Source organism: Lichenostomus cassidix, chromosome 11 (genome assembly GCF_008360975.1).
Source record: "Lichenostomus cassidix isolate B80296 chromosome 11, HeHo_3.0, whole genome shotgun sequence".
In the NCBI taxonomy this organism is placed as follows: Eukaryota; Metazoa; Chordata; class Aves; order Passeriformes; family Meliphagidae; genus Lichenostomus; species Lichenostomus cassidix.
Window position 1 is genome coordinate 18,897,735 of NC_139492.1, and position 22,125 is coordinate 18,919,859.

At 43.0% G+C, this 22,125-nt stretch overlaps 2 protein-coding genes across 6 annotated transcripts; both read left to right on the forward strand.

Moving 5' to 3' along the window:
- The first annotated feature begins 1,496 nt into the window (after nt 1-1,496).
- On the forward strand, nt 1,497-11,123 carry CA7 (carbonic anhydrase 7). 3 transcript variants are annotated; one of them, XM_085072028.1, is made up of 7 exons: nt 1,497-1,584; nt 3,588-3,785; nt 6,576-6,694; nt 7,563-7,658; nt 7,897-7,959; nt 8,950-9,105; nt 9,312-11,123. In XM_085072028.1, the coding sequence occupies exons 1-7, from the start codon at nt 1,545-1,547 to the stop codon at nt 9,315-9,317; spliced, it is 678 nt and encodes a 225-aa protein (XP_084928154.1). In that variant the 5' UTR covers nt 1,497-1,544; the 3' UTR covers nt 9,318-11,123. The 3 variants fall into 3 exon arrangements, with proteins under 3 accessions (XP_084928154.1, XP_084928155.1, XP_084928153.1); XM_085072029.1 differs by having other exon boundaries at nt 9,315-11,123; XM_085072027.1 differs by having other exon boundaries at nt 9,340-11,123.
- Nucleotides 11,124-16,943: 5,820 nt separating this feature from the next.
- Nucleotides 16,944-21,924, forward strand: PDP2 (pyruvate dehydrogenase phosphatase catalytic subunit 2). 3 transcript variants are annotated; one of them, XM_085072031.1, is made up of 2 exons: nt 16,944-17,115; nt 19,812-21,924. In XM_085072031.1, the coding sequence occupies exon 2, from the start codon at nt 19,881-19,883 to the stop codon at nt 21,483-21,485; it is 1,605 nt and encodes a 534-aa protein (XP_084928157.1). In that variant the 5' UTR covers nt 16,944-17,115; nt 19,812-19,880; the 3' UTR covers nt 21,486-21,924. The 3 variants fall into 3 exon arrangements, with proteins under 3 accessions (XP_084928157.1, XP_084928156.1, XP_084928158.1); XM_085072030.1 differs by having other exon boundaries at nt 17,102-17,243; XM_085072032.1 differs by lacking the exon at nt 16,944-17,115 and adding an exon at nt 17,284-17,304.
- Nucleotides 21,925-22,125: the final 201 nt, after the last annotated feature.

Consider the following 22,125-nt stretch of genomic DNA (forward strand, 5'->3'; position numbering starts at 1 on the left):
GGGCACTGCAGAGCCTCTGTGCCCTGTGGGCTCACCTGAGCCCAGTGTTGATGTTTCTCTTGAAAACATTTGCTCAGTATTTCCTCCCTTGCATGTGGGTTTCCCCAGTTTACGGTCTGCTCTTTAAACGCACAAAATTCCTCTTCCATTTCTTTTCGCTGCTGCATTGGTATTTTTTGTACTTTTCCCTAGAGCAGCTTTCCTGACTCTGCATCTGAGTGAGTATTTTAAGGTTCTAATTCCAGTGTAGGGTTCCCATGAGGGCTTGTGTGCCCAGACTGTTGGGACACAGCTGTACCCACAGTGTCTGTGCCAGGTGTGGGTCAGGGACCCAAGCAGCTCACAGCAGCTTAATAGGAATAAATAAATGGAGGAGTTGACCTGAGTAAGTCATTGAAGATCTCCTGTGGAGACCTTTGCAGCAGTTTACATCCCTCAGTGAGTGATTTAGCTGGCATCAGCAACTCTCAAAGGTTTTATAGCTGACTCTCATGGAAGCCTCCTGGAAAGGGAAATTAATACTTACAAGGCAGTACCACAACATAAAAGTTGCATAAAATGTTCTTATTGATTTTTTTCTTCCATATTCTTGATTGCATAATAGAAAAATCCTTATTTTTGTGTGCTATTGTCTTTGTGAAAATCAATGTGTTTATAAAAGGTAGCCTTGACATACAGCATTTCTGCAGATCTAACAAAATTACTACCAAGGAGCAATTTTCCTTGCCCCAGGGATGTCTTAAGACCTTTTACAGCTGCAGATTGGGTATCTCATCATAGCTTCTCCATGGGTTTAGCAGGGTCCAGGCAAGTACTGGGTAATTCCAGATAACTGAGGCTTCACAGATCAGCTCCTTTCTCTGGAGTCTGCTGTGTTCTGTCTGCTAATATAACCACACTTTTAATTTTTTCTTTTTAAAAAGTTTCTTTAAAGTTACACAGAAGAATAAAATCAGATTTTCAATTCATTCTTACTTCATGTGATTTGTACCTTGTTTAAAAGTAGCATAAGTAATTTTTCCCAAGATGAGAATGTTCTCCATCTCATCTAAGCACTGATTGTGATTATTTACAGAGCTGGTGAAAACATCACTCCTTTTTTGCAGCTGGAAGGAGGGTTTCAGAAGAGAGGCAGTGATGTGTCTCCCTGCAGAACACAGATGTGAGAAGGGCAGGTCCCTCCTGCACCTGACTGTCCTGATGCTCAGAGCACCTTGTGGCTTTTGCTTCCTTGGGGTGGAGAACAGGAAAACACTGATATTGTTTCCTAAATTTGATCCAGAGTTTGTCTTTCTCTCTTATCTTATCTCAGTTATCTGAGTTTTAAGTTTTCCTTCACGTGTGCTGCCTTAGCAAATAGGGGGAGCAGGAGCAGCAAGGCTGGCAGAAGCAGAACTCGGGTGCTTTCCCTGTCCTGCAGGAATTGCTTTGGCTGCTCTGTATCTTTAAGGGGCTGACCCTATCCCACGGTGAGCCGGTATAAAGGCAGGTAGGCAGCAGTGCCCTGCTCGGGGAGCTGGAGTCAAGCAGGGGCAGCTCCCAAAATGACTGGCCACCACAGTTGGGGATATGGGCAGGCTGACGGTAGGTTATGGCATTTCCGTGCTGCATCTCTCTGTCTTCCCCCACTCGTTTTCTTTCTAGAGCTGTTGCCTGAGCCCTGCAGAGCTGCCTGCATTTTGATGTCTGCAAGAATCAAGTATATACAGCAGGTAATTAATTACTTTATTGATAATCAATAGCACCCAGAAAGTGGCACCAAAAGATGCACAAGTTTACATTTGCTGCCTTTCAGTGTTGCAATCAACATTCCTAAGCTGAGGGAAGCAGTATCGAGTGGTTTGGGTTTTTTTCAGACTGCAGATATTATAGATGGGTCCCTTTCCAAAATGCTGTTATAAAAAAGATTACCTGTGTCTCTCTCCAAAAGCAGTTCTATGAGGTAAAGAAGATTTAGTAGAGCAGTAATAGATCTCCTGATTCTGTGCCGCTGCTGAAATGTGATATCTAGGCTTTCATAAAAGTGAATAAAATAAGCTATATGTTATGTATGTCTAGTACATCAATAAATTGTACAGATCAGTATCAGATCTCTTACAGAACAACTTATGCTTTCTGGTTTGACAGTTTTTAATTTAGTCCTCCTCCTTTGCTTCCCACCTCCAAGGATGCGTGTCACAGCCTGAGGGGGGATGTGGAGCTCCTGAAAGATTCCCTCAGTAGTGTTTTATAGTGCCTGTATCCTTTACAGAGAGGATGGATGAGTGGCTGATGCTGGCCAATAAGACAATTGCATAACTTCCAGGAGTCTCTCTCTTTACAGCAATTATTTTAACTGCTGAGTGTCCGACAAGAGTCTTTTGCATAACCTTCAGGGGCTAGTCTCTTTCTTAACAGCAATTAATTTAGTTTCTGTGAGCCTAAAAGCAAGTTTGAATACTAAGTGGAGCTGGTTAGTACTAGTACATAATGTTATGTGTTTGTGCATGTAGGTAGCAGTAATAAAGCCATGTATACTCTTAGGAAGCTTGTGAGAGCCAAATGATATTGCCTTAGCTTGTGTATCAGCATTTAATTCCTAAATCTGCTTTACAATCAGGCTGAGAAAAGATATTATTTTATAAGCTTAGCTTTGCAGAAAATGTCAAAGCCAAGTAAGAGTGTAATAGATCACTGTTTTGTTATGTAAACTCAAGGAGACTAAATACCTATGCTTGACTTTAAAAGAGCTTCCCCTCATGAAAGTATGTGAGAATGCTACAATTAAAAATGTGCTTCTTGAGAATCCTGAAGTATAGTTGATACTGTTATACTTTATGATCAGAAGCAGCTGAAGAATTTAATTACTGCTTTCACTACCATAGCAAAGTAGAAAATGAGCCATAAGAAAAAGAAAATATGGATAAGCTTTTGTTATCTCAAACGGCTTAAGAATGTTCTAGCTCTGGCAGCAGAGCTGGGCTATTAAATTGGACTTTCTCCCCACTCTATTGAGGTCAGGAAGTCCCAATGTGTTAATTATGATCCTGTACCCTTCACTCAGGTTAGAGAGATACCATAACGGGCATGAGTGAAGAATGGAGCTGTCTCAAAGATTTACTGCAGTCATAAAATGATTTTAAAAATAACTGCATAGTCAGTAGCTAAGAGATTGAGTCATCTGCATCTAATTTGAATTGCTGGAGCTTTTACACTCTCTTTCCCAGGGAGAATTAAATGCTGTTTCTTTGGGGGAGTGTTTGTGCGTGCAAGTGTTTACACCTGTACCCACCTTGGAACACCTTGGCAAGCTAACTGCAGCCTCTGCAGAGAGACAGTGGCACAAGGAGCTGAGGGTACAGCAGTCTGTTGATGTGCCATGATCTCCTCAGTGTGTTCTGTACAAGATATTTGAATCCCCATCTTGTTGCAGCCTGCTTGTGCTAATAAAAACACCAGCCTGGAATTTAAATGGATTTCTCACATACCAAACATTCAAGTCACTCTTGCTGAGCAAGCTTTATTTCAAGCTTCATGAAAACCCGTAATGACTATTTTGTGTATAGTGGGAAGGAAATAATGGTGCTTTCCTTTCTATGCTTTTGAAGGACCTTCGGAGTGGCACAAAGCTTACCCTATTGCCCAGGGGAACCGCCAGTCCCCCATTGACATTGTCTCTGCAAGGGCAGTCTATGACCCCAACCTGAAGCCACTTGTCATCTCCTATGAGTCCTGCACCTCTCTCAGCATCTCCAACACTGGCCACTCAGTCATGGTGGAGTTTGAAGACACTGATGACAGGACAGGTGAGATTAACACAGCCAACTCACTCAGAACACCAGTTTATGACTTAGTGGGGGCTACATCCTGTATAGTGTAATTATATGAGGTATAATTTAAGTTTAGAACAAGGCATGTGACTGGAGCCATTTCTGTTTTGTCTCTCTGAGCCTTGTGTTCCTTGTCACTTTGAGCTTCTCCAGCAATGCAATATCACAGATCAATACAGTGTTCCTTCATTAGGAAAAGCTCCTGCATCAGGACAAGTAGAAGTTGGGTTGCAGTGCTTTTCTTTTAGATGAGAATTGAAGTTTGCTGGGCACACCTCCAGACCCCATGCAGCACGCAGAGCAGGGATGTAAGCTCCTCGGTGCCCAGGTTCATGGTCACCCAAATCAAAGATGCCAACTCACATGCCAGCTCTGGCTCAGTGCCCAGCTCTCACCCACAGGGAAGGGAAGAGAAGAGGATTAGCAGAGATGGGTCATACAGCACAGTCATCATAATTATAATCACTGCACCAAGCTCTACCTGGACTGGTCACTCTTACCTTGCATTTTCTTCTTTCCTCCCCGACTCATAGCAGTTTGGTTTCTTCAGAAATTATAAAATCTTTAGCTAATTCTGGATTCTGAGTTGGTAGCAGCCAGCTCTGGATGTTGGACTGTCTGCAGTTGTACATTATTCTTGTCTCAGCTCTTGGCAGAGAATGTAAATTCCTTAAGTGATTGACTGTTTCTTGTGTTAGGTCTGTTTCCATGGTAGACTGTGCTTTTACATCTGGGGGTAGGGGAAGAGCATTCAAATGGAGATGATAAAGCAGCTGATAAATGGAAAGAGTGCATTAAAAAAACCTGAACGATTTTTAAACCCATCATGTGTTCTCATGCTCCTTTTGGGTGTGCTGATTGATACAAGCTAAATAGGTTACTTTGATATTGAAAACAAATTACTTTTTCTGTGAAGTGGCTTGTCTGTGCTGGTAACCCTTGGGAATAAGGGCTAGAGGTTAAAATTCCAGCCATTTTGTTTTAAAGTTCCTTTTCTGGAATGAATTTAAGAACCTGCCCAATGGAATGGCCACGTTTTCAAGCATCTTACCTTAACTGAATTTGAAAAGAAGATTCTGGGTGTGTATTTTCCATTTTTACTGCACAGATCTGTTCAGAATGTCACCCTATAAACAGAATTTGTAAAAGATCTCTGGAAATATTACCTTAGCTTGCTAACTACTTTAATGCAGCTTTCAGGTGAACTGTATCTGTGTAAGAGTGAACTTTATTCAGCTTTGGAAGTCTAAGAACATCTATTACTCTGCATTTAGAGGTACAGCCTCAGAGCACCTGTCAGGAATGAGACCCTCTCTACATTAAACACGTCTTGTTTCAATAACACTTTTTCAAGGAAGATGACTGCTAGGAGTGGAAAACATGGTTTAAACTGGTTTTAGTGTGTTGAAATAGATCTAGTGACTCAAAGCTCTGCATAAATGACACAACAGAATTTTGACAGTAATCCATAATAGCTAAATTTCTTAAAATATTTGGGACAGGTGATGCATTCTTCTGCTAAGTTTAGAAAAACATGCAAGGAGATATTTATATCCTTAATTAATACTAAAACCTTTGCTTTGGCAAGGCAGATTTCCTGCTTAAAGGCCAGCTGGAACCATGCACGTGTGGTAGCACTGTGCAAGTCCCAGCTTTCACTCTCAAAATAAAATGTCATGAACTGTGCTGAGGATACAAGCTTTAGAGATACGAAATGTAGTTTTAATTTTCTTAATGTGAGACTCTGATCAGGTTTTGACGTCTGTTGGGCTAAATGTATTAGATGTGGTGGTATATAAAATTACAGGGGATCCTGATGCTGTTGATAAAGTATTTTCTATAGGTGGCATTTTAAACATTCACCTGTTCTTACATGTTATTTCTAAATTATGTATGAAGTGTCTCTGTGGCATTTCCTTACCTTTAGAAGGTGATTTGAGGTTGAGTGGTGTTGTGTGAAGTACCAGCTATTATATTTCCTCTTTTATAGGATCAGGTGCTTAAAGGAAATGGAATATAGATAACCTCTACTGGAAGTAAAGACACTGTAAGAAGGAAATACTTAGCTGAATTGTCTACCTGATGTTCAGGGTATAAGGTTTCCTTGGAGCCTTTGCTTCTCCAGGCTGAGCAATCCCAACTCTCCCACCCTTTCCTCCCAGCAGAGCTGCTCCATCCCTCTGCTCATCCTGCTGCCTCCTCTGCACTCTCTCCAGCAGCTCCAGCTGCTTGCTGTGCTGCCCAGGGCTGGGGCAGCTCTGCAGCTTTGCTCTCACCTGAGGGGCAGAATCCCCCTGCCCTGCTGCCCACGCTGGGCTCAGCCCAGGGCAGGGTGGGTTCAGGGCTGGGCAGGTGCAGTTCTCACCCACAGCAACCCCAGATCCTTCTCCCACGGCTGCTCCATCTCTTCCACCTGTAGTTATTGTGTTTAACAGGAAAGCCATCACCACAAGGGTGGTTATCACATCTTCATGTGTCACATATACTCTTTCAAGAGAACTACAAATTCTGTACAGGTAGTCACACTATGTTTTTAGTTTACATTTTCAAATGAATTTAGGCATTTTCCATTAATAAATCCACCCCTCCTAAATGCCTGGATGATGCATCTTTTTCATGCTGGCAGCTGGGAGAGGCTGCTGGGAGAGGCTGCTGGCTTTTTTCGACTGTTGTGCCAACAATGGTTAGTTTTACTAGCAGGAAGATTAAAAAGCCAAAATGCTAAAGCTTTTTTCTCCCTTTTCTCATTTTTGCTCTTCTACCCAGCAATCAGTGGAGGGCCCTTTCAGAACCCATTCCGGCTAAAGCAGTTCCACTTTCACTGGGGCACCACACACAGCCAGGGATCAGAGCATACCATTGATGGAAAACCTTTTCCATGTGAGGTAAGGATGTTTTGTCACACACGGGATTATTTCATGCAAATACTGTCGTCAAATGACTTTATCTGCAGTGGGGACAGGATTAGGATTCTGATTCCTTACACACCAAGGGCAACCATCCCTGCCCTTCTCAGCTGGATGGGCAGAGAAAATGGGCTTATGGGTTGGGATAAGGGCAGGGAGAGATCCTTCACCAGTTACTGACAAAGCAAAACAAAAAAAATGTTTTACAATCAAATGTATCACTTTTTTCTCACCCCTCCTTTCTTCCTGGGTTTAACTTTATTCCCAGCTTCTCTGTCTCCTCCCCTGAGGGGTGCAGGGGGCTGGGGAATGGGGGCTGTGCTCAGCTCATCCCAGGTTGTCCCTGCTGCTCCTTCCTCCTCAGGACTCCTCACACTCTTCCCATGCTCCAGTGTAGGATCCCTGTCACAGGAGGGGAGACAGGAGGGAGCTCTATGAACTTCTCCAGCCTGAGAGCTTCCTGTGGGCTGCAGTCCTTCATCAGCTGCTCCAGCCTGGATCCCTTTCCATGGAGTGCAGTCAGTCCTTCAGGCATTGCTCCAGCCTGGATCCCTTCCTTGTGATCACGAGCTGGGGAAGCTTCTGGCAGTTTCTCACAGAAGCCAACCCTGTACCTCCCACTCCCAAAGCCTGGCCATGCCACCCCAGTGTGGGCTGTAAGATAGAAAACTTGCCTAGTGCCTGCCCACACTTACAGACCTGTCCAGAAGATTGAACTTCATGTTTCCAACAATGCCTTTGATACGAGACCTTTCTGTTATGAACAACTGTTAGTGCTGTCAATGAAGAAACCACGTTCACAGCTTCTATCACTATTTTATTTCTTATTTGTTATTTTTCTTTAAAGCTCCACTTAGTTCATTGGAATGCCAGAAAATATGCAACATTTGGAGAGGCAGCAGCAGCTCCAGATGGCTTGGCAGTAGTTGGTGTTTTCTTGGAGGTAAGAATTGCAAAAATAGCATGTTTACATGATGAAAAGCATTATGCTGTAAAGTGTTTGAGGACCATGCCACACATTTAAGAAGTGCTTAAGGAAAACAGATGACTTACTGGAAGCATTAATCCATTGCAAATTGCTGATAAACTTTGGTAGGAATGTTAAGATTCGGGGAAGAAAACAACACCTATTCAAAGCATGGTTGTAGTTCTTATTTAATCTGTCTATTCCATTATTTTAGATTGGAAAAGAACATGCCAGTATGAACAGACTCACTGATGCTTTGTACATGGTAAAATTTAAAGTAAGTTCTCAGCTCTTTAAATTTGTTCCTGGGATATCCTTTAAAAATCATGCTCATGTACATGTTTGAGACAAAATGAAAAATCACCCACCCACAGATCCTCCCATGACTAGAACATAACTGTAGTTGTAGTTTCTTCTCCAAAGTTCATGTTTTCCTAATCTCAGGTGCCTCACAAGGCTGTGCTGACCCCACTGGCCATCCAGAGGTTCTGCCTTTCCCAAAAAATCTAAAATCAACAGGTCCATGACCCTTGAGGCTCAGCTCTTCGACTAAGCAAAATAATCCTTTTCTGTTGAGCCCAGACTGGAACAAGTGGAAGCTGCCTGTTTGTGTTTGCTGCAGAGCTCTGTCAGGAGCAATCTCACTGAGGTCCAGAGCTAGTCTGTTCCTGAAGTGACTGAGACCCTTTTGGATGCTCCTACACTCTGAAGGGTTTTGCTCTAGACTGTGGTACTGAAGACAATCACTACTTTAGGCAGCACTTCCTATTTCTACCAATCTTTTGGCTGATCTCTCTTCCTCTATCAATCCACCTTCCTCTAATTTTAGTCTTGAAGATTTGATTTTTTTTTAAAGCCAATATTTAACATAGACAATGACTATAGGATTTAAATTTTTCTTCTAAAATAGATGAGAAGAATAGAAAATAGGAAGTAGTGAGACAAGAAATTCTGCCATGATATTATCTATAGCTCACACTAAACACTATGTACAAAACACGCCTTCTGTGTTATTTTTAGGCCTGTTGTGATGAGAAGTGATTTTGGTAGAGACAATAGGGCAAAACCTCTAAGTCCAGTCAGCATTAGGCATCACACTTGCTGTGCTACTTTTGGCTAACAGTTATTATAAGGCAGCCAAAACTTCACACACTTTTCCTTTGCCCTATTTTTAATATTACTTTAACACTTCTTTGAAAGAGAAAAAAATATTTAACCTCCACTTAAAAATAAAAGGATACATTTCAAGTAAATTTTCTTTCCCCAGGGAACAAAAGCTCAATTTAGAGGCTTCAACCCTAAATGTCTCCTGCCCTTGAGTCTAGATTACTGGACATACCTTGGTTCTCTGACAACCCCACCCCTTAATGAGAGTGTGACATGGATAGTGCTGAAAGAACCCATCAGAATCTCAGTGAAGCAGGTAAACCTCTGATACTCTCTCAGTTCTTGTAGCATTCAGTGCTGGATAAGCAGGCAATGATTGTTGATTTCATGGGCCTTTTGTTATTTTCTGTTAATGCTGTCTAGGAGTGTTGCTTGAACCTGCTCTATTAACTGATTAAAATATACTGGATACTTCCTTTTAGTCCTTTTAAAAAAACCGTTACTGTTGATTGGCCCCTTAAGCAGTGAATTGTTTCCCCTGAACTTCCAGCTGGAGAAATTCCGCATGCTGCTCTTCACTGGGGAGGAAGACCAGAGGATCCAAATGGCCAATAATTTTCGCCCCACTCAGCCTTTGAAGGGGAGAATTGTTCGAGCTTCCTTCAAGGCCTGAAGAAAACTGATAATGGTCCTCAGATATCCAAGAGCTTCCTTGTGTGAGATATTATAAACAGAAATGCTGGTGTTCAGACCACTCATGGAACACACAAGACAGGCATTTCCATGAACCCTCTACTTGGAGTGGGACAATCTTCTGGCTTTTATTTTATTTGAAGTGCTCATTCTTTGGAGAAATGGGATCTTTTTAACCAGCACTATTTAATATAAGGGATAGTTGAGTGAACTAGGTTGTTAGCCAAGACCTGAAACTCTATAAAATTAAAATGAAATTAAAATCTAACTTGATAGAAAATGGGAAATTATGTGGTCATCTACTTGTGCTGATGGCCACAACTTCTACGTGTCTAATTTAATACATAAGGAAACAGTAATCAAGAATTTTGGATAAATTTGACTTAAATTTTTCTTACTGATATGTTGTTAGCATTTGCTGAGCTCTGATTTAAAGATTGATTTCACTGTATTTTTGCTGCTTGATGACACAGAGTGTATGAGTAGCGCTAGAAAAAAGGTTCTTTACTCGCCTCAAGTCGGTCCGGGTATGAAAACTAGATACATACTTTAAATTTACTGTTATAAGATGCTATCTTATAATGAAAATAACAATGTAATGCTGTGATGAAAAGCAGAGCCCTTTACTGCACAGTGTTATTTAGGTATTTGTCCTTTTAGCCCATGCAGAACACAGGACCACAGTGCCCTGGTCAGGCTCAGTTTGGTTGAAGAGTCCATCTATAGTGATCCAGGTGTGTTTTGTGGTCCTCAGTTGCTCAAATTCTACCTCAGTTAAGTGATATGCTCTGCAATGTGACCTCCTTCAGTGTCTGCCCTACAGAAAGCAGGTATTTTGTTTACTTTAGGGACCTAATATGGGTAGATCTTGTCTGCAGTGAGTGTACATTGCTGCACAGACCGTCTCTGCCCCAGGGCTGCCTGGCAGGGATGCTCCCTGCACCCACGAGGCTTCAGCACTCCTGAGTCCTTTACCTCTGCAAAAGTTGCTTTAGAAAAGCCATGTGTTGGTTCTGCAGCTTAGTGACAAAATTCCAACTCTGGTACTCAATACTGTGATGTTCTCTGTGACTACCCACAGTCCATTTCCAGTTCCTTTAATTCTGGGCTTCAAATGGCCTGTTCTGTCTGTATAGTTCAGGTAGAAATCGCTGATGAGTGATCAACATCAGCTGAGATGGAGAAATCAAAGATGTGCAATGCCAAGGGAAGTGGGGGGAAGGGAGAACAGCAGCTGCTGTGGTCTGCTCCCCTTTCTCAAAGGAAGGAAGACTCCAGATGTGGAGCACAGTGCAAGGAAAGAAAGACTAGAATTCTGCTCCTCAGCTCTATGTTTTTTCTGGTATACTGACCTAAAACTTTGTTTCTCAGTTTCCTCTTATGTAAAAAGAGGGTAACACTGACCTCTACCTCACAGGGCTGTTGTGAGGGTGAATCTGAATTGAACAACAATTCAGCATTGTTTTAGATGTGAGATTCTTATCCAGCAGATGCTAAAGGCAATGGAAAATCCTTACAAAATGCAATGGTTTTAGCTATTATGAATGTAACTTTGCTAGTAATGCAAACTGGTATTGCAGAAAGTCTATTTAATGTATCTTAACTTCTTTAATAAATGAAATAAATGAGACTTTAAAATCACATGTGGTATCTTCATCCTTTATTTTGAGAAGACCCACCTCTCCCTATTTACAGCACTATTTTTCATGGATTTTCATTAACAGAAATGTTTAGTGGTTTCAACCAATGCATCTGTTTAGCATCAAGGAATGCTTTGATTGTTCACCTTCTTGTTTCAGTTCTATAGAAACCTTGTCTAAACTATAGTGGAATGATCTAAGTACAGATAAGAGTTCCCCCTTCCAAGTTTGTGGGCATTTTTTTTTAAATTCTAGAAATAATTTCTGGCACCTCTTTCTAGTCTATATCACAGTTTTTAGCTTTTCTGGGATTAACAGTTTCTGGTTCAGCTCAGTCCTTTCACTTAAGTTCTGACATGCTGTATACTTGAATGACTTTTTGCCCAGAGTTAAATTTGTTGTTACCACTAATTTTATGTCCCTGTTAAAATTTGCATGAGGAGATGCATTTTAAAATGTAAAAGTATTTCAAAAAAACCTTACTAATTTGCTAGCCCAAAACATTTTTACTGGGGCAAATTTAAAATACTTTCCTGGTTAAAATATAACCAATTTACTTACCCTATGTAGCATAGTACTGCTGCATTAATATTAGTGCAGATGTTCAGAGAGCAGGTCAAATCAGTATTTTCAGTGTTTTCCTCTCATTTTAGGCACAAGAGAGACAGGGAGCAGAAACCTACTTGACTCACAGCAGGTAATGAGGGCTTGTGCACTGAAACTTTGTCCAGTTTTCCCCAGCTCCAGCCCCTCAATCTAATTAAAAGTGTATTTATGCCCAGAATGTGTCTGTTCTGTGACCTTGCACACAGTACTTAAGCTTCTTTGAGGGTGGTTTAGTCATGAACAACAGAAGGATAATGTTTAGCTTACAAGGTTATTGTAAAAGCTTAGCTATTGCAAACAGCTTTAAATGCTGCATTGACCCAATGAGTTCACTTCCAGGGAGAAACTGAACTGTACCTTCCTTCAGAAATAAATTTGGTTTTACCTACTGGGGTTTTTGATTGTTTTGGGGTTTTGGTTTTTGGTTTTTTGGTTTTTTTTTCAGTTATTGGATTGACAAACATGATCTATTTTTACCACAGTGAAGCAAAATAGAAAGGGAATGCTTTGTTGTTGCTTGAAATCCTGATCATCCAACAAAAAAGCACTAATATTGTATTCTATACACACCCATTTAATGCACTTCATTTATTTTGAGATTGAATGATTCTAAAACATTTTTCTAAAACAAGATTTGGTTATCTTTTACCAAATGTGTTGAAAGAAAAAGGGGAGTCGACTGTAATTATCCCAGCAAGAATTCACTTACCCTCTCCTGGGCTTGCATCTGTCCTGCTGAGAAAACAGAGGTCTCACATTCAGGACTGTGACGGAACTTGCACAGCTGGAAAAGCTGGATTCAAAATGCCATCTAGTGGCTCTCCTTCCATTTCTTGCTGCAATGCTTAAAACAATTTTTAAGGCCCATTGACTCGAAATACAAGAGATGAAGGAATGTAACTCTGACAATAATAATTTTTAAAGATGTAAGTGATTGTAATTGAACACCCCTTGCTGGCTCTATGTATGTAGTCATTGGAACTCCTTTCTCAGATAAAAATCAGTCTGACAAAAGAAACTTGATAAACCAGTTACAATTCCTTGTTCCTCATTTCACTGCTGAAGGCAGATAGCCTCTGCTTGGTGAACTGCACACTCTTTAGCTTTTAAACTTTAATAGTTATAGTTACAGTTCAGCTTTGGGGTTTTTCCCCAATCTTTTCCAAGCAGAAAGATTTTTAGGCTGTTTCAGTCATACAGTTGCTATGATGTAGCAGAGATTCACAACTATACACTTCATGATGAGTGTAAATTAATCCAAATACAAGCATCAGGGGAAAAGTTTTGCAATGTACCTCAAAACCAGATTGTCCTTTTGGTGGAGTTCAAAGGTCAGATAGATAAAAAAGGGAGCATTTCAGGAAAAAAACAGAGATAAGCCTGAAGAAAAATGGATGTTATCTTAAAGTCAGTGTAGGTGTTTTCCCCTCTGAATTCCTTTGCATGCAGAAGTGACCATTCAGTAATAGCACAGAGTATCAAAGCACTGTCTCCACTGGGCCTGTGAGAGTGGAGGTCTCATTTACCCTGAGGAAAGCACAGCAGAGGAGGAAACCTGACTGACTTGCACAGAACTACTCCCAGCTTGCACAGCTGTAAGGCAGGGAAACTTTAATTCCTCTGATTTTTTTCATTTATGCTCCTATTTGCATTACACTTGAAATTTAGTAAATTTTCGGCACCTTACTCCAGGCTGTGAACAGCACCATAGCAATGCAAATAATTTAATTTCATATCAATATAACAGAATATTAAATACAGCAATTTAGGAGCCAGCTCACCCTGTTTGTTTGTTGGAGGGGAAGGTGGAAAAAGGAGAGGGAGGAAAAGAACGTAATCACTTTTTTACACATGAGCACTCCTCCCAGGTCAAAAGACTTTCCTGCACGTGAAAGCTGACCCCAACAAAATGTAAACTTACTTTTACAGTGGCACAGAACCTTAATGATAATTTATTTCAGTTTAACTTAAACCAATTTGTAAGCAACATCCAATAGAAACAATACATGTGGAGTTCAGATCCCATTATAGCAACTGGAAAGACCTTTGCACCAGTGCAATAACATTGACTAAAACTGGGTCTTCAGATTAACCCCTGCAACTCCAGCCACACTGCTCAGCCTCTGCTGCAACAGGAGAACAGTTGGAATGGCACTTTTCCTACAGTTGTTCATTGTGTTTACCTCTGTTCATCGATGTTTCTTGCAGCTTCCTTCCTTCCTAGCATTTAGGTGTTTGGTTTAGATTTTTTAGGAAGATCAGACTTGAAATAGCTGCAACCAAACTAGAAAATGCAATTGCTCTAACAGAACTCAACCCTTCTTCATTTTCTCATTTGTTTGAGGGTTTCGTTTGTTTATAGTATGAGATCTCTGCACCTACGGTGCCAATTTGCCTTCTGTGAAAATCCAAAATGCCATATACAGCAAATGAAATGTCACTATTCACCGGACAAGATACATCCAGCAAACAGTGGACATTCTCAAAGGCTCTCAGCAAGAAGATTTCCAGGTGTTTTGTGGGCTGGTGCTGTGGTTCCTTTCCAAAAGCTGGTTATTAGACTGTTGAGCTTTTTGTGCAAAAAGCACAAAACTCAATCTGTGATCACTAAGATGGGCCAGAGAGACAATTCATGCAAAGGACCCACCTTCCTTTGCATGATAGCCACTCACAAGTTTCCAAAGGGTTTGGATATATGGCTTTTTTCTAATCTGTATTACTACACTGAGTCTCTATTTCAGAAAAACTTCTGAAAACTAGGAAACTACTTTTAGTAGTAGTTTACTACTTTTCTTTGGATCCAAATCTTTTTTACTAGTCAGCTTTTGGACAAAAGGATTAGCTATTTGTTAGAAATAATCCAATTTCTAACTTGCTTTCTTAGGGATATCTGGCTTATTTGGTGGTTCTGATCTTTGTGTGTCCCCATAACAAGAAATGTTTACAAAGCATCAGGAGTCTCATGCTTTTCATGAATAACAATGAGGTCATGGAAAGTAATCCATCCTAGCACCTGCCGTGAAGGCAGTGGGGACTGAGGGGCATCTGTTTGCAGCCTCTGGAAGCAGAGAAGGTTGAAATTGCACCAAAGTAGCCACAGCCAATTGTCCAAACGAACAAGCAGGGGGGAAAAATAATTTACATGGGAAAGAAGGAAACCACTAATAGTGCCGTTTGGCCTAAACAAGAGCACAGAAATGAGTTCAAGAATGCATTTCCAAAGAAAACCAGAGTTCCTGACTGTACAAATCAGCAGATAAAATTGTACCTTGAAAAAATCTAAATATAGGATTTGCTATGTTTTAAATTATCACTGCACCTTAATACAATACCTTGAATTAGACTCATTTTCTTATAAATATAGGTAAGGATTTTCTTATGTCACAGGGCATTTTGGTACTGAATTTTAGTGCACCTATAATCAGCAAAAACCAAATCTGAGTTTTATTTAAAGAAACTTGGGCTGTAATTTTTTCAATGCAAATTAAGAACAGAGTGCTATGGCAACCAAGCACTGTTGCTACAGAATTTTGCCATTTTCATTAGATATTCCTTAAAGGCAAAAATACTGCAAGCCTGAGCAATACTATTTCTTTCCTGAGATCATATCAGAGAGAAGCATTTCTACTATTTTTCCTTTAATTATACACCATTTTAGTTCATCAGCATAATCAAACAGTCCAAAGCAGAATGCAAATCTCAATTCAGCTTAATATCCAGTCCTGTCAAATACCTTCAGTATGGTATTTTCTTTCTTGTGTTTATAAAACATGGAGAGAAAGGGACATCTCCTGCAGGACTGTTAATTGTTTCACTTAGTTTACATGGTTCCCAAGTCACTTCAGCTTATGTGTATGAGTTTATGAAATTACTGAACCTGTGAACAATAAGTTATGGCTTTCAGCTGAAGAGGAGCATTTAACCCTCATGGGAGCATAGGAAACTCAGAGAAGTCAGGTTTATTTTCAGGCTGCTGTATGAAGGTTTATCAGTTTTGTAAATGGTACAGAAGCTGAAAATTGGTAAGTCAGAAGGAAAAATCATTGAGTCATGGAATCTCCTGAGTTGGAAAAGGCCCACAAGGATCATCCAGTCCAGCTCCTGGCCCTGCACAGACACCCGAACAATCCCTCCCTGTGCATCCCTGACAGCATTGTCCAAACACTCCTGGAGCTCTGGCAGCCTTGGAGCAGTGACCATTTCCTGGGAGATCCAGACTGCTGTTGGTGCATCTGAGCATTGGACAGAGCAGACAGACACAGGCAAGGGCTGCTGTGGGGATTCTCTTTCAGTTTAGCAGATTTGTCAGGCAGATAAAATAATCATGCCAAAGTTTTTTTGCACGTGCTAAAATATTGTTCTGAAACTTTTCGTTAAGGTGACCTATTTATTCCTACCTTTTTGCATGCAACATGCAATTGTGTTTCATTGTTCTAATAAAAACAAGAAGCAAGTGATAGCTCAGACTCATTGAAGATGATCCGCATCTTTCCGCACGAGATAACCTGGGAATGTGCTTATCTCATCTAGGATACTTGCACCACATTATTTAACTAAAAAAATCCTTCCGTACAAAAACCCATGCGAATTTAAAAATGCACTGATAATATCAAAACCTCTTGTGACTTCCGAGCCTCCGTTTTTGCAAAAATCAGCGTTAGAGGCTTTAGAGCAGGGAGTACTTAGTAAGCACTGCGTTAACAGCACTAACTACTGATTAACCGCCATGCACTTTGGGCCCATTCCTTCCCCTCGCCACCACTCACTGGAAATTTTAACCGAGACAAGCAGTCATATGAAACCAAAAAACCCGGGGAGTCAGCAAAATGAGCCCTTTTGTTCTTCATAATTTATATGGCGAATCAATTACGAAAGAGCTTTGCGATTTTGAGCCTCATCAGCCGGTGTGCTGAGCGCTGAAGGGTGTAGAATCTTACTGAAAAGAAACGAAAAGCCATGGGGCCTTCACTCAAGGGAACAGCGTACTTTTGAACGTTATTAATGAGGAAGAAACCCGTTCTGGTGATTTTTTCCCCTCACACGAGTCACTCGCTTCCTTTCTGCCCACGTTACAGCGCTCGGGGCCAGGCCCGGCGCTCCCTCAGCCCTCAGGGGCGGCGGGCGCTGGGCAGGGCCGGGGCCGCTGGGGAGCGAGGGGGACGCGGGGCCCCTCAGCCCGGGCGGCTCCGCCACAGCCCCGCCCGCCCTCAGAACATGGCGGAGAGGCTGAGCCGCGCCCGCCCCGCCGTGTCCTGACGGGAACCCGGCGGCGGCCGGGGCGGGGCGCAGAGGGCGGGTTGGGTGGCGTGGCTGTCGGTCAGCGCCGTCTCTCAGGCCGGCCGGGGGCAGCGCGGGGCCGGCGGGCGCGAGTGGCGGCTGCTCGGCCGGTGGGTGCGCCCGGGGCGGGGGACGGGGCGGGCCGAGAGCGGCCGCCGCCGGGCAGCCGTGCTGGGGCACGGGGAGCGGAGCCGGGCCTGGAGCGGCGCGTGTGCGGAAGAGGCAGCGGGAGCGGGAGGTGGGAGTTGTGCGGGGCACGGGGTGCGGCGGCCGCGGGGTCGGGATGGTGTGGGGTGAGGGTGAGTGTGCGGGAAACAGGGCGTGTTCTGTGCGGGGCAGGGCGGGTGTCTGTGTGCCGAGCAGGAGGGCGGTGGGTGGGTGGGTGGCAGGCGGGTGTGTGCAGGGTGCGGTGTGGGGGGACACGGTGTTGAGCAGAGGGGTCTGTGTGTCCGTGTGTGGGCCTGGGGCAGTGGGGAGGTGTGTGCCGGATGTGTGTGGGATGAGAGCTGGGTGTGGGCACTGTCAGGAGAGTGAGTGACGGGAATATGGTGTTGTGGGGCTCTCAGAGGGGCTGTAAATCCAGATGTAACGGATATCTGTTGTTTCACTGGGAAAAGCGGGTTCTGCAGCACTGCGCGCTCCGGCAGCTGCGGGCCGTGCCGGGGCCGGCCGGGCTCAGCCCGGGCCCCGCTGGGACTCCGCGTCCCCGGGGAGGCAGTGCCGGCGCTGGAGCGGGACCGAGTTTATGTAATAATTGGATCTTACATAATGGTCTTTAGCACATCGCTTTAATTAGCACTGCTACCGGGGACGTCCTGGGCAGCAGCGTCTGCACACTGCGGCTGGGGAGGACCCCGAGGATGGGGACGCAGTGAGCAGCGCTGGCTCGCAAGTGCTCCAGGACTCGTCAGTGCTACCTGACCTTAGGAAGTGCAGGGCTAACTGGTGTCAGTGACTCTGCTGCTGGGAGGAAAACCACACCGCCTCGCTCTGTCAGCCAGCCGCTGTGAACGGGGGAGGTTTCTTTAAAACACTGTTTTTATCGGCTTTTTGATCAAATACGTGAAAGTCATCGTTGTTTCAATCTCATGTGTCTGAGAGGGGCAGGAAGAGAAAGAAGGATAAAGAGGACGGGGAATGGACTGAGAAAGGTTGGCAAACCTTGGCTTGTCTTGTGCTGTAGGTGCTTTTTGGATTTAGCTAGTGCTGGAGTTGGCAGTATCAGCTGTCTTCCTATTAGTTTGGTTGCATTCTCTCTGCAGTACAACAAAAGGCATTGTGTGTGTTGGGAAATGCAGTGTCCCAGGAGACTGCAGGCGAGCCTTGGACAGTGAACTGGCATTGCCTTTTCCGTATGCTCTCCTGACGTCGGCACTAAAATTATGTTCTGTCTTTGCCTGTTCTCACTGGATCTCCAGAATCGTAGTGGTGGGGTCTGTTGAAATGCTTGTCTACTCTTTTCTGCATTAAGGCTGGGTAGCGCACTTCAGAAATGTTTTGTGACACGTTGCTTTGCATTTCCAAATGGGATTTCAGCTGCCCTTGGGTAGTATCAGTAGGCCTTCTGTTTAGAATAGCTCAAGTTCACTTTTACTTCCTGCCGATTTCTTGGAAACATTTTCACGCGTCTGATCTGGCTGTTTTTTCATTATTTCTTGTGAAGTGCCCTGCTAGAAAAACAGTATTGTGGCAGCATGTAATATATTTGGCCTGAGCAAGTCGTCACAGGCCACAGAAAAGTGTTTGAAAGCTCACAGAAAACTCTGTTGTTCTCAGTGGCTGCTAGTGGGATCTTTTGGGAGTAATTGTACTTGCAGTACTGCCATACAGTGAGTTTTTGAAATCCATGGGGCAAAATTCTGTAGTGAGTGAACATCTGGTTGTACTTAGCAATATCCCACAGCTGGAATACCTCATTGAAAGCAGGATACAATGTAAGGACCTCCCCCATGGCAACTGAAGAGCTTCAGCTGCTGTAGTGCCCTAGGTTTGATTGCTGTTGGCAGCAGAGGTCTTCACTGCTGCTTGTTCTAGTTGCCCTCTAAATGACCAAGCCAAATTGTGAACCTGTAAAAGTTGTCAGTGTGACTATGTTATAACTTTCACTGCACCAAAGTGCACAGTGCTGTGAAAAAAGCATTACTTAACCAGCAGTAGATTCTGCCTTCATCTGTGTAAAAGGTCCTGCCTGCCTGAAGGTTGGTTAAGACCTTGAAGGTAAAAAAAAGAACAGCTGAGCTTATAAGCTGTAACAAAATTGGAAAGGTAGACTGGTTTGTTCTAGTTGTGAGGATCATGGTAGTTCACATAAATCATTAACAGGCCACATCTTTCAGTCTTTCCATAGGGCTTAAGTACTTATCTTCTCTTGGGTTTGACGTTTCGAGTCTATGAATAGAGTTGTACTCTAGCAGGCTTTTTTGAGAGTTGTGCATTAATTGTCACTTAAGTCCCTATTTTCTAGCTCGTTGCATCTGTTTGTTCTGTGTCATGTTAGATGAGGCTTTTCATTGTACAGTTTCCAATAACATTTCTTGTTACGCTGCTGTTTCTTCTTGGCCTTGCCACAATGAGGAAAAATCTATCTGCAAAGTAAAAACATTCTTTTCTGGTGAGACAACTGAAGAGGAGCATTTGTATCCTAGGTTGTAATTAAGTGATGGAAATTGTATCACTTTTAAGATGCCTTTATCTATGGCTATCTCTTTTGGAAAAATTCTGAATATTTCTGAGAGCTCTAAATGTGCTTTTGTATTTCTGTATGGAAAGCTTCTTAGGAATTTTCTAATTATTTTTCCTTTCCTAGATTTATATTCCAGGCTGCAAGGACATTCCGTGTTACTGAAGGAAGGTGCTCTATTTTTTGGAGTGACTTATGATGTCAAGAACTGTATCATCCTGGATTTTAAGCTCAGCCAGAAACAGCATTGTTTTACAAGGGAAAGGACGTCGGTACTCCATCTGTATCCCAAATAGAAACAAGGTCAAATGGAAGCTTGTTTGCTCCAAAACATGTCCCTACCCTGCTGGGAGCTGCAGCTTAGACAGTACTTTCTCCTTACGCAGAGCATTCCGACACACTTCCACCGAAGAAGAACATTTTTCTTTCCAGTTGTCTCCAGCACAAATCAACGACATACTCAGAGCAGGTGAACTATCCCACAAAATGCTGAATTTGAATGGTAGGAATGCAAATTCCGTGCTGAGGTTTGAAAGCAACCAGCTGGCCTCCAACAGCCCCATCGAGGACCGGCGGAGCGCAGCCACGTGCCTGCAGACAGCGGGGATGATGTTCGGGGTGTTCGATGGCCACGCGGGTGCCGCCTGCGCCCAGGCCGTGAGCGAGAGGCTGCTGCACTACATCGCCGTGTCCCTCCTGCCCCGCCAGAGCCTGGAGGAGATCGAGCTTGCCGTGGAGGCCATGAAACCAGTCCGGCCTATCCTGCAGTGGCACAGGCATCCTAGTGACATGGAGTACCAAGAAATCACCTCACAGTACTTTGAAAATCTCCGTGTTTACTGGCAGCACTTGCTGGACCTGGACACTGAGCTAGGGTTGAGTTTAGAAGAAGCCATGATATGTGCATTCAAAAGGTTAGACTCAGACATATCGCTGGAAGTTCAGGCTCCTCATGAAAATGAGTTGATGAGAAATATTGCCCTGCAAGTAGCTTTTTCTGGTGCAACAGCATGTGTAGCTCACGTTGATGGTGTTCACCTACATGTGGCAAATACCGGTGATTGCAGAGCGGTTTTAGGGGTTTGTGAAGAAGACGGAACATGGTCTACTCTCCCTCTAACCCGAGACCACAATGCCTATGATGAATTTGAAATTAGAAGATTGAAGAGAGAACATCCTAGATCTGAGGAGAAAACCCTATTTGTGAATGACAGATTACTGGGTATTCTCATGCCCTCCAGAGCTTTTGGAGATGTGCAATTAAAATGGAGTAAAGAATTGCAACACAGCATTCTTGAGAATAGCTGTGATGTTGAGGCTCTAAACATTTACCAGTATGTTCCTCCAAACTACCATACCCCCCCTTATTTAACTGCAGAGCCTGAAGTCACATATCACAAATTAAGAAGCAAGGATAAGTTTCTCGTTATTGCTTCAGATGGGCTGTGGGAGATGCTGAGTAATGAGCAGGTTGTAAAACTTGTTGCTGGACACCTTACAGAGCTCAGTGTGCAGAAACCACCACTGACTTTTAAGAAACCAGTTAATTTGGGTTACATGCACAACTTGCTGCTGCAGAGGAAGAGCAAAGGCCTGGCCTCCCTGGACCAGAACATTGCCACCCATTTGATCCGGCATGCCATCGGCAGCAACGAGTACGGTGAGGTGGACCCAGAGAAGCTGGCAGCCATGCTGACACTGCCTGACGACCTGGCCAGGATGTACAGGGATGACATCACAGTCACTGTGGTGTACTTCAACTCAGAAACCATTGAAAATTACTACAGGAACCACAAATAGAGCCTTGCACTGCTGCAGTTAAATACCACTGGTGGACTTTGATACTGAACCATTCCTCTCCTTCTCTGGTAGTTGAGCTACTACCAGTGTCTGCAAGTTCCTAAATCTTTTTGTTACTTACTGGCTTTGAAAATAACTTTCTAGAAGGTGAAATTTCCCTGGATTTCCAGGTTTGTATACACTGAAGAAAAATGTTTTCATAAAACCTCACTGAAATGTGACGGAACTAAAGATCGTGGACCAGTTCTGATTCCGTGAACACCTCTGGTAAAACTTTCAAATGAACAAACAAGGCAAATTTCACTGAGACTGGTACAATTTAATAGAGGTGGATAATAGGTGTAGCTGCATGGAGTGTCAGGCTCTGCTCTTGTGGAGAACAATTAGCATCCTATTGAAGCACTGTAACTGAATTAAATAAATTAACTACCCAACCTTTTTTGGATGTGTCAGGTATTTTAACTAATTGCCTCATATTTATAAAACAACATGGAAGAAGGCTGTTCAAAGAGCCCTGGGACTGTCAGATTTCTTTCCTAATTCTCTTCCTTAAGTAGGGAAAAATTGTATTTGAATCTTGTGCAATTGTTTTTAAGTGTGAATGCATATTCTCTTAACTCTGTGTGGACTTGTGTGACAG

What these genes read in the sequence shown, in the direction of transcription:
- PDP2 (XM_085072031.1), top strand. Translation starts at nt 19,881, where the DNA reads ATGATGTCAAGAACTGTATCATCCTGGATTTTAAGCTCAGCCAGAAAC.
- CA7 (XM_085072027.1), top strand. Translation starts at nt 1,545, where the DNA reads ATGACTGGCCACCACAGTTGGGGATATGGGCAGGCTGACG. An exon ending in TGTACATGGTAAAATTTAAA is followed by an intron (nt 7,960 to 8,949) that starts GTAAGTTCTCAG and finishes TTCTTTCCCCAG; the next exon opens with GGAACAAAAGCTCAATTTAG. An exon ending in TCAGAATCTCAGTGAAGCAG is followed by an intron (nt 9,106 to 9,339) that starts GTAAACCTCTGA and finishes CTGAACTTCCAG; the next exon opens with CTGGAGAAATTCCGCATGCT.